Source organism: Pelobates fuscus, chromosome 2 (assembly GCF_036172605.1).
Source record: "Pelobates fuscus isolate aPelFus1 chromosome 2, aPelFus1.pri, whole genome shotgun sequence".
NCBI lineage: Eukaryota > Metazoa > Chordata > Amphibia > Anura > Pelobatidae > Pelobates > Pelobates fuscus.
In genome coordinates this window covers 306,115,212-306,133,452 of record NC_086318.1, presented here as the reverse complement: position 1 = coordinate 306,133,452, position 18,241 = coordinate 306,115,212, and the positions used below count along the sequence as shown (strand labels likewise).

The following is an 18,241-nucleotide window of genomic DNA, read 5'->3' as shown; positions in this document are numbered from 1 at the left end:
TAAATATACCTCAATCACATAATGCTTTGCATGAAGTAAAGATTACCTTTGCCAGCTATAAAGAGGTCAATGAAATGTTCCCAGCTATTTGGCTGTTGCATCTTCACCATAAGTTTATAGTAATGATAAAAGGACACCAAGACATCTTTTGGATTCCTGTATACATAGACAATCTGCAAGTGTAGATAATATTCTATTAGTATTTAAATATAAAATATGACACTTGAAAACAATATGATTAAACTAATTTGGTGTGTATATATTGATCTTCCAAACATTCACCATCATCCCTCTTGAATATGTCCACATTTTGTAGTGTTACAACTTGGAGTTAAAGGGACACTATAGTCACCAGAACAACTACAGCTTATTGTATTTGTTCTGGTGAGTATAATCATTCCCTCCAGGCTTTTTGTAGTAAAAGCTGCCTTTTAAGAAAAAATGCAGTGTTTTCATTACTAGCTAGTTATACCTCCACTGGCCACTCCTCAGATGGCTACTAATGGTGCTTCCTGGGGCAGTGCTGCACAGTGAAAGTTGAATTTATTGGTGTTTACACAACATACATAACAATTTTAAGTTTCAGGGAAAATAGTTGTGACATGGTAACTAATACAAATATTTCAGCTTTTTGGTAGCAGAAGTATCTACCCCAATTGATATAAGACCCCTAAATAAGCTCTGAAGAAACCATTGGAGTCCATCTGAATGCAAAGAAGTGTCATGTTTTCAAAATGCATACACTTCTTTGAGGAAGGATCCAGAGTTTGTTGGAGTGTTTATCTAAACAAAAAGTATCATCATAACCAAAGACCTATTAAAACAAGTCTGTCATAAAGTTCTGGAAAAATCAGGGTTTAAAAAATATTCTAAACTAGCTCAAACTTTGTACATCCCCTAGAGCAGCGTTTCCCAATTGGTGTTCCGCGGAACCCTAGGGTTCTGCATGAACAAAATCGGGGTTCCGTCGTGATTTGCCCCGTCCAAGATGGCCTCCGCTCCCTGCTGTTCCAGGAAGGTCGGAAACAGCAGAGATTGCACGGCCGCAATCTTATAAAGAAATTGCGAGATTGCCACACACTTGTGCATGCCTACCCTGTGTCAGCTCGCCCAGTGTCAGCCCGCCCAGCGTTATTTAAGGTAAGAATCCCTCTCGCCTTCAGTATTCTTTAATTCCTCTCTGGTGTTAAGCTAAGCTATTCTTTTATCCAATATGATTATCACTACTTCTCTTTCTTCATTTGTCACATCACCTCTCTTCCAACTCTATTTATTTCCTCATCTCCCTCCATCTCCCCAATAGTGTATCTCTCTTGCACAGACCTCCATTACTGCTGTTTTGAAACTTAACACTTTGCACCATAATGAGAGAATGTATCTCTACTTATCTGGAGAGGCATTGTACTATAAACAAGCCAAGGGGTGTAATTCTGTATTTATATATCTTGTGGGATATGTTGTCAACATGAGCAAAAAACCTACAGACCAAGAGTGGACAAAGAAAAATAGCTAGTTCTTTAAATAGCACACACAAAATGGCTCATTGAGATTTTATCTCCCACATTTTAAAGGAAACATACACCATTAGCATTATAGACTGGTCATCCCACACTACAATCCAATACTGAACTTGCAGATTTTAGCCTAAATTTTCAGCTCAATACAATTCACTGTTAAGTGAATAAATTCCAAAGTATAAGAATTGTTCAATGATTTTTTTAAATATGTATTTATAAATAAATGATTAGATATGACTAGTGAATATTTTGGTGATATGTCTTTTCTGCAATCTACCACTTACATTTTCTCCTTATTATTATCGCCTCCCCCCATCCTTATCAACTAAACTTGGACATTTGGTGTCAGTGCCTTTGTGGATTAAGTAATGGGCTGCATTACACTGACTTAGCATATTGATCCTAGTGCAATATCCAATTTATTTTGATAAATGCTCCATGTAGTTCCTTATTGTTCTCACAAGAGCAGGGGTTTGACTTTTGGTTGAAGGGAGGCTTGCTTGCATAGTGACATATAGTGTTCATGGGAGCAGCTGCAGTTTCTTCAAACTACCAAATAATTGCAAGAGTGAAATGAGAGTATCCACATGATTTTAGCAGTTTTAAATAATTTTTTATTTATTTTTACTTATTTACATATATATTTATATATATATTTATATATATATATATATGTATATTTTATTTTATTTTGTCTGCGTACTATCAGTTGAAATCTGTAATTTACCAAATATTTTTTATTCTAAGACCTGTTTAAAAAAACAGCGTCCTTTGATGAATTTTGTAGTAAAGTGTTCTTTTTACTCCAAGATTGGGCAAAAATCCTGCTTATGTTCATTTCTTTCTAAGAGTCTTATAAAAATAAAAAATAAAACACCATCCTTTGCAGTCAGGTAGTGAGAAGTTTTTTTTTGTTTTTTTAACCAACCAACAACCATGAATTTGGGAAAACTGGCCAAAACAAGGAACTATCAAGAGAAAAAGTTTTACTACTTCGAACTGTTCGACACGAAGACGATGCAACAAGAAATCAAGAAAACAAGTCCAAAATAGTTGAATCTACTGTTCTTCAAATAGCAGAATCAAGTGACAAGTCAAAGAAAAAAAGAAAAGCACACAATGCTACCCTATCTTCTTCTCAAACAAAGAAAATAAACTATGACGACAGCTACTTGAATTTTGGATTCACAAGTGCCAGAAATAAAAATATACTTCAAGCACAATGCATACTTTGCATTAAAATATTGCCAAACAGTTCGTTAGCACCTGCTAAATTTAAATTACGTCATCATTTTGAGCAAAACCACAAAGAGTACAAAGATAAAGACATTGCCTTTTTAAAGCGAAAGCTTCAGGAGTATTATGAGCAAAATATTTGAAAATGATAATAAAAAAACAACTTATTAAAAGGTTTGTGCTAAAAAAAAAAAATCAGGGATGTTGGTACACTATGTCAAAGGGTTCCACAGGCATGCATTATTAAAAAGGGAAAATATAGCACAACTATAACTCTGCCTAGAGAAGATTCTTCCTCATTTCATTGCTGGATTTGCCTTATATACTTTGAATTTGTTGTATTACTATTGTTGTTCTATGAGGGAAACCATTTTCCATTTGCAAAATATGAAAAATATCTACCTGTATAATATTCTATACACCTGGACTTTTGAAGTGGCTCAGTGGCTTGAGCCCATTTAAAAAAAAATAAATTAAAACAATCTTATTTTGAAAAGAGGCAATGCAAAAGATGCAGCAGGTATAACAGACAGTGTTACATGAAGACATTGCTCAACAATTACATACAGTATAAAAACAAGTGCAAAATGTAGATGTCTCACACTACAATAACAATGAACTGAACAATAATAAACAACAACGTTCGCAGAATACACATGAAATAGGGAGCATATAAAATTGCATATGCCTGGTAAAGTTCAAATAGTAACAAAGTGTTGTGAAGTCTTGTTTCAGTAAAAGGAGGATAGAGAGAAGTGAGCCCTTCTGAGTAATATGAAAACAAAAGAAAAGAGAGAAAAGTAAAATATATGAAGAAAGATAGTGAAGCAGAAGAAGGGGGGGGGAGGGGGAGGTTATGGATAGCTTAAAACCAAACATTAAATACAAAATTAAGTTGCATATTCAAACCATGGGGTCCACACATTGTAAAAGGAAGGGGTGTGTGTAGTAATATAGCAGTTGGCTTATCCATCCTCATATTCTTTATCTTAAGAATAACTTTTGTCAAGCTAGGGGTGTTATGTGTAATCAGCACTCTGCCAAAACTGTCCATGCAGTGAACGTTATCTTAATGAATCATTTGTATTCATGGGATTTAATGCACTCTCACACGATTGATGACACTAGCCCAAATACGGTGAGATTGGAGCAAGTCCATCACATGTGAATGCATGTGCCCTTCTCACCACATAATCTCCAACATAATTCAGATAGGGAGTGACCCATGTGACACAGTGAGACATATGTGATATACCACCTTGGCATCGTTGTTATCCCTTACTCTTGGAGGGTAACTTTAACTGAGTATTTTGCAGCAGGCACCCATATGTCCAATCTGTTATCATATGTCGCTTCCGAGGTTGAACTAACACTTTTTCACAGAAGAAGGAAGGCAAAATAATAAAATTAAACTTTTGTCATATGACTTCTTCAAACAAAGAACGAGATTCCAAACACCCCATAATTAATAGATCTGTAAAGGACCTTAGCCTACGACCCTGCTTCACAAAACCATTTATTGAGGTTAGGACAATATTACAATTATGTTAGTTGAAGTTCAGGGGATAGGTAGTGCCTGAAAAAGATGAGATTCATCTTAATGCTGGGCATTCTGCTCACCAAAGAGATCACATATTTGGTTCAAGACTCTAAGTCCTGTTTAAGGCAGCTGAACATAAGATGGCAGCATATAAAGTATAGGCTGAGGCTGTGATCTTAATGCCCAATATGAAATACAATTATATGTAAACTGCACACGACAGACATGAGAAAGTTGCTTGCATATTTCATGGGGAACGTGAATTGAAAGGGTAACAGATTTATCGAAAATAATCTTGTAGCTGGCAATAGAAGCAAACTATTCCAGCAGTCAAACAGGGATTGACCAGTGGACGGTAAACGGCTGCTCAGCCTCTGATTCTGAAAATGTGTTTGTGAAATCTTGGAGACAAGTATCACCACTTGCTAATGTAAGAGTTTATATTTGAGGGAAGGGAATCTTTTTTACTATTAACCCTTTAAGTCCGGAGGACGTACTATTACGCCACGCAGAAACCGTCTCTAAACGCCGGCGGGCGTAATAGTACGTCCTCGCTTTTATTGCCGCCCACGTGGCCGGCGGTATTCTCCCGCTGCAGATCGCGGTCGGGGGGGATGCCTGGCCCCCCGGGCAACCCCCCCTGTGGCCGGTGACCGCGATCTGCAGTCTCTGATCGCAGTGACAGGCTGTCACTGCGACCAGTATTCAGCATGTGTCAGCCGATTTCAAATCGGCTGACACATGCGGCCGGCGGCTTTCCCGTTGTGCAGATCGCGGTCGGGGGACTTACCTGGCCCCCCAGGCAGTCCCCCTGGGGTCAGTGACCGCGATCTGCTAAGTCTGATCGCAGTGACAGGCTGTCACTGCGATCTCAAAGCACTCTGATCGCAGTGACAGCCTGTCACTGCGATCAGTGTTACATGTGTCAGCCTATTGGCTGACACATGTAACTGGCACAGTGATCCCCCTGCAGATTGGAAGGGGGGAGTGCTTGTACCACCCAGGCACTCCCCCCTGTGGTCAATTACCCAATCTGCAGGAGGTGATCACAGTGACAGGCAGTCACTGTGATCACTGATCCTGTGTGTCAGCCAGTGATGTGAAATCACTGTCTGACACTGTCTCTGCCCCCTGTCCTGTAAAAAAAAAAAAAATATTAGTTCAAAAAATAAATAAAAAAAATTACAGTTACAAATAAAATATACTTAGATCATATATATTATATATATATGATCTAAGTATATATATATACACACACACACACACACACATTTACACATACACGACGTGTATTTAAATATTAATAAATATATATATATATATATTAATATCAAATTACACGTAGACTGATACTGATTAAATATATATATAATTATTGTTATATATATATTTATATATAATATAAAAAAATATATATGTAAATACGTAAAAAAATAAAATTAAAAAAATATTTAAAAATAAATAATTAAAAAATATATAGATGTGTTATTTCGTTCTAACTGTATTGTGATAATAATATATATATATTTATATCAAAATACACATAGAACAAAATAATATATATCATACTATATATATCTATATACATAAATATATACGTATATATCACTATATATACCTATATATAAATAAAAATATTTAAAAAAAATTATATATATATATACGTATATATACACATATGTATATATATACATATATTAATTCTACACATATATTTATGTAATAATTTTACATAATTAGGTATCCTAATTAATTACAATTAGCGGGACCTGCCTGACAACCCATGCCGAAAGTATAGGGAATTTAATTTGCTAGCACTATATTTAACCCTATAACTTTCCAAGACACCATAAAACCTGTACATGGGGGGTACTGTTTTACTCGGGAGACTTTGCTGAACACAAATATTAGTGTTTCAAAACAGTAAAATGTATTACAACGATTATATCGCCAGTAAAAGTGACGTTTTCTGCATTTTTCACGCACAAACAGCACTTACACGGACGATATTATTGCTGCAATACTTTTTACTGTTTTGAAATACAAATATTTGTGTTGAGCGAAGTCTCCCGAGTACAACAGTACCCCACATGTACAGGTTTTATGGTGTTTTCAAAAGTTACAGCGTCAAATATAAGGCTTGTGTTTCATTTTTTTCACATTAAAATTCGCCAGATTGCTTACGTTGCCTTTGTGACCCTATGGTAGCCCAAGAATGAAAATTACCCCTATGATGGCATACCATTTGCAATAGTAGACAACCCAAGGTATTGCAAATGGGGTTTGTCCAGACTTTTTTAGTAGCCACTTAGTCACAAACACTGGCCAAAATTGGCGTTTTTTGCATTTTTCACACACAAACAAATACTAACGCTAACTTTGGCCAGTGTTTGTGACCAAATGGCTACTAAAAAAGACTGGACATACCCCATTTGCAATACCTTGGGTTGTCTACTATTGCAAATGGTATGCCATTATGGGTGTAAATTTAATTCCTGGGCTACTATACAGTCTCAAAGGCAACGTAACCAATCTGGCGAATTTCAATTTCAAATGTAACACGCTATATTTGACCCTGTAACTTCCCAAAACACCATAAAACCTGTACATAGGGGGTACTGTTTTACACGTGAGACATCGCTGAATACAAATATGTGTATTGTATTGCAGTAAAAGCAAACAGTATTTTGACATCCACAGTTAAAATGTCACATAGAACTAAAAAAAATTAAAAAAATCTTTTTTTCTCCCATTTTTTTAATATATTTTTTATATAAAATTATGTTTAATACCTAAATATTTGATGTTAAATGAAAGCCCTGTTTCCCCTGAATAAAATGATATATAATAAGGGGGGATGCATTTCATATGAAAGAGGTGAATTACGGTTGGACAGACATATAGCGCAAATGCCAGGTTTTGTTTACGTTTTGTTCTGTTCACAACTTGTACATTTGGCTGCGGTGTTAAGGGGTTAAAAGCAGTTTTACACTATGCAAAGCTTTACTGTATCCTTTTAAGGTACAATCTACATATAACTTCAGTGTATCCATGGATGCTACATTTTCTACTGCAACATAAGATTAACCCTCCAAAGATTTCCACTCAGAACTTTTGGACTCTTGTGCAAGTCTTAATACTTCTTGTGTGTATGATCCAACTTATTGTGCTATATAGGTGTTTTTTATATATACCATTTACCCACAGAGAAAAGTTGTTGATTTTCCACACTTTTATAGATTGCCCAAATGTAAGGCTTTCATATATAGCGCTGACACTTTGTTTTTGAATGTTATTTAGGTAAGATTTTTTTAAGGCATTTTATTTTGTGTTTAGCTGCTTGAATATATCATTATTTAATTTTATATTTTACATTTACTACAATTGCGCTCTCCTGCTCAAATAAAGAAAGCCACATATGTTGGACTTCTACACAAGGACATTGACTCAGGAGCTGTGCAGGCTTTTTTCCACTTTCATGGAAGCCTGAAAAGAGCAAACAGCTTTCTAGTATTATATGTGTATCTAACCAGCAGATTCCATCTAGAGCTGTGAATGTGCCAGGAACCAGAGACCGCCGACCTATATACATCAAGGAGTAACTGTACCTAAAGGACTGCTGTTTGACAATGCTTCAGTGTTTTAGTAGCTTAATATTTATTGTTATACATTACTCACACAGTTATGACTGCATAATGTATTATGATAATATTATTTAGGAATAAAGTATTTTATTACATACCACAATGGCTTAAAGTATTTTTTTAAAACCTAATCGACTAGCATATCGAATATTATATACAATTTGTATATTAAGATACAAAGTGTATATAGATTAAATACATTTAATTGTTGTTTCAAGGTTCCCTGATAACCTTAAGTAAATACAAAGCTAAAACCAGGTTGCCCACAGATTGAGGCGCTCATGCCACTGCACATACTGATTTACGGGGAACAAAAGTTGGGAGATATGGGATTTTTCTATGGTTGGTTATTCAGGCCCAGAGGAGGCGGGCTGAAAGCTAGCCGGATAGGAGGCATGTGTGGGTGTGGTGGGTGTGTAGGTGTCATAAGTGGGTGTGTCAATTAGAGTAAGGGTTGGGTGTGGTCATTTATATAGCGGTCATTTTGTCTCCCTTACCTCAGCCATCTTAGATTTAACGGTGTGGTAACATCTCCCTCCCTTTGTTGTTACTTTGTTATCCTATTCCGTCTTACTAATGGTTTTTTCTTGTCACAGCTGGCGGGTATGGTCCTTGCCGAACCTGTTGGGAAAGGTGTACACTGGACGAAGGAATGCTGGGTCTGGTCCCTCCCCTAACCTCGGGCAATGGTTTGGTATTCGGGCGTGCCCTCCGCGCCAGGAAAGGCGGCCAGGGGTTGGCATGGGGAATTGGTGGGCCAAGGTGAAGGCCAATTAGCTTGGACGAGGGGGGAGGGCAGGTGCCCTGGAAAGAGGTACTCCAAAGGTTATTAAGGTTCGGTTGGCAAGGACGGGTTGTTGAGTTAAATATATACGTTCCTTTTATACATGATTTGAATTGGTTTTAATTAATTATATATATAAATAAAGCTGTGGCCTGTTTTATATCACATTTATGTTTCTTGTCTTAATTGGGGAAGGGAAAAGGCGGGGGCGGGGTGGGTGGTACGGTTTGGTGATATTAGTGGGCACCACACATTAGCCACTACCTGCACACAAGGAAATAATCAGGAAATAACCCAAGTTGAAAGGACACAGATCCTAAATTGAGACAGTTCAACCCGATTCATAACAATTGGACGGTATGGCATTTTTATTGTACTCATTCTATAACATTCTGTCATTTAGCCCATCATGGTCATCAGCATCAGGTCAACTAGGGTCTTAATCCAGCACTGGAAAGAAATGCATGTATGAATGACAAGATTGTTTGTCTCAAAGATTATTATTATTTACTTCTTCAAGGTGTTTCATAATAAAAATAAGAAGGTAGAACATACTAATACAGGGAGTGCAGAATTATTAGGCAAGTTGTATTTTTGAGGATTAATTTTATTATTGAACAACAACCATGTTTTCAATGAACCCAAAAAACTCATTAATATCAAAGCTGAATATTTTTGGAAGTAGTTTTTAGTTTGTTTTTAGTTTTAGCTATTTTAGGGGGATATCTGTGTGTGCAGGTGACTATTACTGTGCATAATTATTAGGCAACTTAACAAAAAACAAATATATACCCATTTCAATTATTTATTTTTACCAGTGAAACCAATATAACATCTCAACATTCACAAATATACATTTCTGACATTGAAAAACAAAACAAAAACAAATCAGTGACCAATATAGCCACCTTTCTTTGCAAGGACACTCAAAAGCCTGCCATCCATGGATTCTGTCAGTGTTTTGATCTGTTCACCATCAACATTGCGTGCAGAAGCAACCACAGCCTCCCAGACACTGTTCAGAGAGGTGTACTGTTTTCCCTCCTTGTAAATCTCACATTTGATGATGGACCACAGGTTCTCAATGGGGTTCAGATCAGGTGAACAAGGAGGCCATGTCATTAGATTTTCTTCTTTTATACCCTTTCTTGCCAGCCACGCTGTGGAGTACTTGGACGCGTGTGATGGAGCATTGTCCTGCATGAAAATCATGTTTTTCTTGAAGGATGCAGACTTCTTCCTGTACCACTGCTTGAAGAAGGTGTCTTCCAGAAACTGGCAGTAGGACTGGGAGTTGAGCTTGACTCCATCCTCAACCTGAAAAGGCCCCACAAGCTCATCTTTGATGATACCAGCCCAAACCAGTACTCCACCTCCACCTTGCTGGCGTCTGAGTCGGACTGGAGCTCTCTGCCCTTTACCAATCCAGCCACGGGCCCATCCATCTGGCCCATCAAGACTCACTCTCATTTCATCAGTTCATAAAACCTTAGAAAAATCAGTCTTGAGATATTTCTTGGCCCAGTCTTGACGTTTCAGCTTGTGTGTCTTGTTCAGTGGTGGTCGTCTTTCAGCCTTTCTTACCTTGGCCATGTCTCTGAGTATTGCACACCTTGTGCTTTTGGGCACTCCAGTGATGTTGCAGCTCTGAAATATGGCCAAACTGGTGGCAAGTGGCATCTTGGCAGCTGCACGCTTGACTTTTCTCAGTTCATGGGCAGTTATTTTGTGCCTTGGTTTTTCCACACGCTTCTTGCGACCCTGTTGACTATTTTGAATGAAACGCTTGATTGTTCGATGATCACGCTTCAGAAGCTTTGCAATTTTAAGAGTGCTGCATCCCTCTGCAAGATATCTCACTATTTTTGACTATTCTGAGCCTGTCAAGTCCTTCTTTTGACCCATTTTGCCAAAGGAAAGGAAGTTGCCTAATAATTATGCACACCTGATATAGGGTGTTGATGTCATTAGACCACACCCCTTCTCATTACAGAGATGCACATCACCTAATATGCTTAACCCCTTAAGGACACGTGACGGAAATATTCCGTCATGATTCTCTTTTATTTCAGAAGTTGTGTCCTTAAGGGGTTAATTGGTAGTAGGCTTTCGAGCCTATACAGCTTGGAGTAAGACAACATGCATAAAGAGGATGATGTGGTCAAAATACTCATTTGCCTAATAATTCTGCACTCCCTGTATAGATGTTGGACCACAGGACAGTGGCTAATTCTGTAATGTGGTGCCTATGGTATGCACAGTTAGAGATTGGTAGGAGGAAAGTTTTGCATTAAGATGTGATTTCAGTTGTTCATACTTTGATTGTGATAACGTTTTTAATCTCCTATATTGCAAAATTGAGCATGTTTTTAAAACATAGAAAATAAAAGGTTAGCATGGGATCTAAACACTTGAAGTATTCACCTTGAAAGTGAGATAAACAATTTGAGGAAAGAGCCTGCTATAAGAGAAACTTGGGGAAACTGATTGGAACCTATATCTCATTTTTTTTATTATAACAAAACATAAAATCATATCACATCACTAACCAACATTATTTGGTGGTGTATAAACCTAATCTCTATTATATCCATTAACCATACTTGCGAAAAAATAAATAAATGCTATCATATTTTAATTTTTTTACACTTATCTAGTACTCTGCTACTCTAATGTATACTTTTATAAATTGCATAAACCAATATATAAAGCCTCTAATTGCCTCTAACTACTAAATTATTTTATTTAAATGAAATTAATTTAATTTCTCTACCAACTTCTTAACTCAACCTAACTCCTATATATACATATTCCTAACATTAAACCATTTTTGCCAAAAAAATATAAATTTTCCTTCCACTCCTGCCAAACGACTTGCCATTCTCTCATAGCAACTTGAAGAATCTAAGCGTACCATAACCTCTTTGAACAAAGGTGGCTGAGTTTGTTTCCACCTATAAGCTATAGCTATTTTAGTTGCTAATAAACATTGTATCATTATTGTCAATACTTCCTCCTGAGGTGTTGTCTGGAACATGTGAAACAGATAGCTTTCTGGTTGCCACTTATTATCTACCTTTAATCCCATTTTAAAAAAGGATTCCACTTCCTGCCAAAGTGGTATGATCAATGGGCACTCCCAAAAAATATGCAACAAGTCGCCTATACTCTTGTGGCATCTCCAACAAGCTGTTGTTCCTGGATATAGTTGAGCTGATCTGCAGGGTACCATATACCATCTCATATTTAATTTGCTGAATGCCTCCCAATGTGATAAGCTTCCAGAAGCTTGTTTCGTAATTTTTAAGGCCTTATACCAACTTTCCTGCGGTATTTGATTATCTAAATCTCTTTCCCATTTTTGCATGTAACCTATAGTATCCACATCCGTAGAAACTAAAAAGTTATAGCAATTAGTTATTAGAACCTATATCTAGACATTTAGACCATATGTCTAAATTTCACTAGGAATGGGAATCCAATGGATGGGGAGAAATAAAGAATTTCTGCTTTATTTATCCATTAGTAAAGATTTAAATGATAATATTCTTCGATAGTTCTATTTTCTGTAAAGAGACAACAGGAATTACTTTAATCTTTCAGATAAAATGTCTTTGTATCCAATAGTAAGGCACTTTTACGTGTCCAGTCAATCAGATGAATGTTCAAGTGATCGGACAGGTTTACCTTTTATCTAGGGAAGGTAATTGGGTTCTAACATTCCCACAGAAATCAGTTATATGGATGAAGCACTTGGATGCCTTATCCACACGTGAGAATGGTTAAATCAAGAAAAATTTCTTGATTTAACCGTTCTACTACAAAAATAGTGTATTCATGCAAAATGAAAAAAAAAAATATGCAGTATAAATATAACCGATCAAGTGGAGAACCTATGAGACTAGAGCAATAATGAAGAATAGGTTCATATTAAATACATATGATACGGGGGGCGGGGTCTGACTGCAGAACTGAGCGGACGTGTCTCCTCGGGGCTCCCGCACTAAACGACCAAACAAAGCTGGAAAACTACTTATTTGACCGTAGAAGAGACCAACATTGCTCCTGACTTGGCACTCAGAACCGGGACCTACCTGGAGACACCACTCATGCAGCACACCCAGTCAGAATCTCCGTATCGGCCTCTGCGGCCTACTCACGCGGCTGGCGCGGGGGGGGCGGCCGCTCCCCTGCGTTTGATAGCCGCAACACGACCAAGCATGCACCCCCGTTCCCCCCCTATGGACCGGTGGGGGTCATCCCGGTCTCCGCCGACCCGCAGCGTGAAGCACAGTCACTCTTGGCGGCTCCAACTCGACCGAGCATCTCGGGCGGCAGCAGAAGCAAGATGGCGGACGGGCCCATATTGCCACAAGCTACTAGTGTGCAGCTCACCTCAATGGAGCACTATACTGTGCGCCTAGACAAGCTCTTGCAGCGCTGGTGGGACAGCCTAGAGCAACGCAACAAGATGAAACACCCTACCTGTGCGGACCAGGTGGATAGGCGGGGGACGTCGGGAGAGAGGGGGCCGCGTACAGGCATACCATACGGAAACGCAACCGACCCTCATACCGGCAGCCATCCTAGGCCAAAAGCCAAACGGAGAATCACTCCAAGGCACCGACCACAACGCCGGAAGCCCGACCGCCATGGGCGGCGGCAGAACACCCGGGTTTTCCAGGACGCCCACAATGGGGTAGACCCGGCCTCAAGGAGTCACCGAGTCTGTGGCATACGGGTGCTGGCCTTCCCAATAACCTGGGGCTGGAGGGCGGCCTCCCAACACATGTCCCTCGCACTACCCCTGAGACAGGTCTTTCAAACGATCCCAGCACCCTTCAGTGCACTGGGAATCGGCTGACCGAGCACTCCCAGACCAGGTAACACAGAGGTATGAGTCTACAGCCTCCCATACAATGGACGCTATCTTTACCATGTAGACACCTCTTGAACAGAGACTTTCCCTCGACAGAGGACTTTAAAGCAACACTCACCGCTTACCCACTTAACTTGTCTAGCACTCATAATATTCATCCCACACTTGTACTATGCATTGCAGTACGCATAGGCCATGACCCTAATTAGCCTGCCACCCTCTAACATAACGAATATATACCTGTCTGTCTGGCAACTTGCATGTTTAACCCTTACGTCTGTTTCCTCTTCTTCTTGCTTCATGTGCATAATCTGTGACGCCCACAGTCTAGTTTAAACACTGTTAAATTAATTAATATGCAACACAACTCTCACAAACTGAAAGTCTAAGCTACCAATATTTGCCTTGTAAAGTTACAGATTGTTTTGCCTAGCCTGACCCCTCTGGTTTAAAAAAAAATTGCTGATACTGATTGCCATGATTATTGATATCCTTGTTTATTCCTTCAGCCTGTACTTGCTATTGTGGCAATGCAAGCGTGTTTTGTTATTCTAAGCACAATAAAAATAAAGAATTTAAATAAATACATATGATACAGTAAATATTTCCCAATAAAGATGCAAAATATGCAGGACAGACACTGGTAACAAAGAAACATATAAATACCAAGATACAAATAAACATAAAAAATAAACAAATAATAAAATATAAAGAGTTATAAGGAAACCCAGACTACGAAATTGAGATAGTCGCTAGGTTAAATCAGCACTAAATAGCACTTTTTTTTAATGAAATCCAAGTGTCACTGGATAATATAGTGGACAGAGTTTATTTTCCATTGTTGTTCTCCAAATGAAGATTGTATGGTTTACCATTTTTTACTTTCATTATTGTATGTTTGGTTTTAAAAAGACAAAAGAAAGCACTGGGTAAGTTCATGCAAGACAAAAAGAAAAACTTACAAAAGTAAAAAAGCTTGAAAGAAAAATATAGACTAAAATGAAGTAGGGGAACATGTAAAGCATGCCTGAAAAATGGGGCAGTAGAACCCCATTGAAAGATTGAAAGGGAGATATTTCAGTATTGTTTTCCTTTTTTATATTTTTCATAGTTTTTTTGCCTTAATATGTTATTGCCTTTCTCCTTTTTCTCTTTTCGTGTATAAATAGATAAGCATTTTCCCCTTGTGTTTTTTTTAATTTATTTAATTTTATCTCTTTTGCTCTGACCTGTGAGGACAGTCTAATATCATAAATACGTCAACTTTCCAAACCAAGACTCAAAAGATAAAGGGTGATAGCTCATAGGTAGCTAACATACAAATATTTGTCTAAAGATTTTGATTATTTTTTTTTAGTATAGTCTGTGCTAAAAGAAAAGTATTTGTTAAAACATTGTAGGAAAAAAAGCAAAACACTGCACTCACTTTGCCTCTCCGGTTCCTCAGATCCCTTGGCATTAAGTGATAAGGAAGGTGAGATGAAAAAAGTCGAGGATCGGGTCGGGTATCAAAATTAACATTATTTAAATTGTATTCAATCCATGGAGCTCTGTCAATGTTATTAAGAGCTTCCACTCCATTGCGGTGTCCTTCATTGAGAATTAGACTCAGGACTTGTTGTGTCCAAACTGTTCCTATACAAAGAAAGTTATACTATTTTATAATACATGATAGTAAGACAAATAAATGGCCAGTAAAATCAAAACATTTTATAGTATTATCTTTTCAGCATAATTTCATGCTTATATTTCATACTGTTTAGAAAAGAATGAAGTAAATCAATTCAAACGTATTACATTATTATTCAAACCTTTAAATAGGGGCCTTGCAGGTATGGCATGAAGGCATTTGTGCATTCTTAACTTTTTGTACACAACAAAGATAGTGCGACGGGTATATTTGCATAACATTATTGCATAACTCAAGTATTTACAAAGGGACAATTCAAGCCAGATTCAGCTACATTTGACTCATTCTTTTATTGAATTCATCACCCAGTATTAATTAAAATGTATGCAATAATAATAAATTAAAAATAATATTGATAAATTATTATTATCTAATACATTAAAAATGATAATGCAATAGATACTAACTTTTTGACGTTCCTGCATACTCTGCAACTTTCCAGGCTGTTTGAGGTTTGCACAGTTCTCACCAAACCAGGGAGTGACTGATGCAAGGGAGAAGCAGTTACGTCTTACGCCAGAGTGCACTGCGTGCTGGCGTCAGATGTTTTTTTTTTTTTAAATGTTTCTTTTTTGTTTATTGTTTTTTCATCATAAATTAAACAATACATACACAATGATAATTCTTTTGTGAGAGCAACAAGTATAAAATATACAGAGAAACCAGTGTTGGTTATATAGGGGGTACAATGAAATTCACAGAGTGTTTCTGTCAATTATAGTACATTTTATAATTTTCTTATATAATAATAATAACAGGTGATTAGCACATGTGTCCATCCAAAAGGGAAAGTTAAACTGTGCAAAAATAGTAAATTATAACAATGAAAATTTAAAAAGAATAAAAAGAACAAAGAGTGGTGGTTGCTCTGTTATGTGATTTTGAGACAGCCAGTATGTGTCTGGTTGTGGCGAAAGGTGTCCTTACTGCCCTTCCGATTTCGAAAATAGTTTTACAAGTACAATCCTGTCTACACATATACACACTTAACTGTCATGTTATACTTATACATAAAGGTTCGTGACAGGGTGTATTTCCGTTTTGGAGAGGAGTATTTTGTCATCAATGGTTAGTTAGAGAGACTCACGTAAGTCATCTATATATGAGTCGAATCCGGTTCATGAAATGTGTTTTGAGTGTTGATTAGTTGTTGGATTTCCTCTGAGTTGCCAGGGTTAACAGGATTGCATTGTTGTCATAAAGAGCTTCCACTTATCTCTAGAGCTTCGGAGGATTGACCCAAGGAGGCAGATCCATACTTCCGGAGTATGGAGATTGTCCACTAGGAGACTTAGGTTCCTGATAGAGGGAGGTCTAGAGGTCCCCCTTAAGTTGTTTATTACCATCTTTGAGCCGTGAGGAAAAAGTATGGTACAGAGGATTTGTATTTAGAGATATAGATATTTGCATTGTTTAGAAGTAAAAGTGATTTTTTTGAGGGGTACCAGGCCCAGACTGGCCATCCGGCACACCGGGCAAATGCCCTTTTTTCTCCTGGTATCCCATTTATGGAGACACCAGAGACAAGTTGCAAGCAACCACTGCACAAGCATGTTGTTAAATTTGCTTGCGCTGTGCAGAACAAATACAGGGCCTTTTTCTCATGCTAGAGCTCTTCAGCAGAGCTCTGCGCATGGTCTGCCCTGGAGGAGCATTGAACCAACATGCTCACTTTGACAGGGTGCGTGCTTGTCATTTGTGATGACAAAACACACCCTATCTGGCCCTGCCCCCTTCTCAGTGGGCCGCTGTGACAAAAAAAAAAAAAAGGCCCAGGCCTAATTTTGTCCCCAGTCCAGCCCTGCCTGTAGCCGAAACCCTACCCCCAATTCCTCTAGCCAATCCCCCACCCTATCCCTGTCTCCTAACAATGTCAAGGCCCATTTCCCTTAGCTGTGCTGCTTCATGGGCTACATTAAAACATTTAACTCATAATTAGGCTTAGATATAACATTTTTCCTCTCTACCTATGTTATTCCATGGTACGAAACTCCACCGGGGATGAAGGTCTATCAGTGAAGACCACTACTGAGACCAGGGGTGAAGCCAGATGCTACAACTACCCCAGCTGGGCTCTGCCCTCTGTCCATGTCTCCATCTCCCCGGCAGGTATCAACCCCTCTGCCTGCGTTGCCTCCAACTACTGCTTTAACAAAGACACTTGTGACACACCGTTCCCAATAGAACTAGCACCCAATACCCTTGCCCTTAACCCCTCTCCAAAGAAGGGCATGCTATGCTGTCCTACAAAAGGAGGGCATTAACAACGTAGGGTGACACAGCACGCCCTAACGATTGGGCCTTGCCTTGAGCCCGGATACTCACCCATGATGTCGATCCTGATCTGAGGGGACTGCCTGAAAACCAAGGCGATGATACAATAATTACATAACTCAGATCGGTGTGATTGACAGATTGACAAGGTTGTCATCAGGCAGATCCCCCCTCTTATAATTAATAAAATGAATTATACTTAAATAATAAAATAATACATTGGGAATCAAATTATATATATATATATATATATATATATACACATGTACGTTAAGGCTTTGCCTAGTGTTGTGGGAGGGGCTTGTGGGACCTATACAAGAGACTCCCTCTTTGCCTACCCTACAGTAATTGGTCTGGCGATCTGCATGCGGCTACTTCCAGTGCATTCAGACTGCCATCTTGATACTACCTATCCGTGGAACGCTGCTGTTTCCGCTGTCTGGTTCCCCTGTCATCGTTGCTGCAGCCTGCACCTCCGATGGTCTCCTGTACGATTTGCCAAACCGGAAGCTCCTTCCTGACCTCCGACCCTGTAGGCTGACATTCGCGTCGGCGCCCTCCATTGGCGTCTTCACGGTTTGACCCTTCTTTTTTGCTTTGTATGAGTTGTCTGTTTGGTGGCTTTCCTGGTTCCTACCACCAAAGCGCTGCCTCCCCGCTCTGTCTAGACCACCCGC

The 18,241-nt window shown here is 38.5% G+C and overlaps 1 protein-coding gene across 1 annotated transcript in view; it reads right to left on the bottom strand.

The window, feature by feature from the left end:
• Positions 1-18,241, bottom strand: part of LOC134585806 (amine sulfotransferase-like) — a 117,277-nt gene that overhangs the window by 31,185 nt on the left and 67,851 nt on the right. The window contains exons 3-4 of the mRNA XM_063441275.1: positions 15,027-15,235; positions 47-173 (exon numbers count right to left, since the gene is read on the bottom strand). Coding sequence (XP_063297345.1) covers positions 47-173; positions 15,027-15,235 — 336 coding nt within the window. The remainder of the gene's footprint in view (positions 1-46; positions 174-15,026; positions 15,236-18,241) is intronic.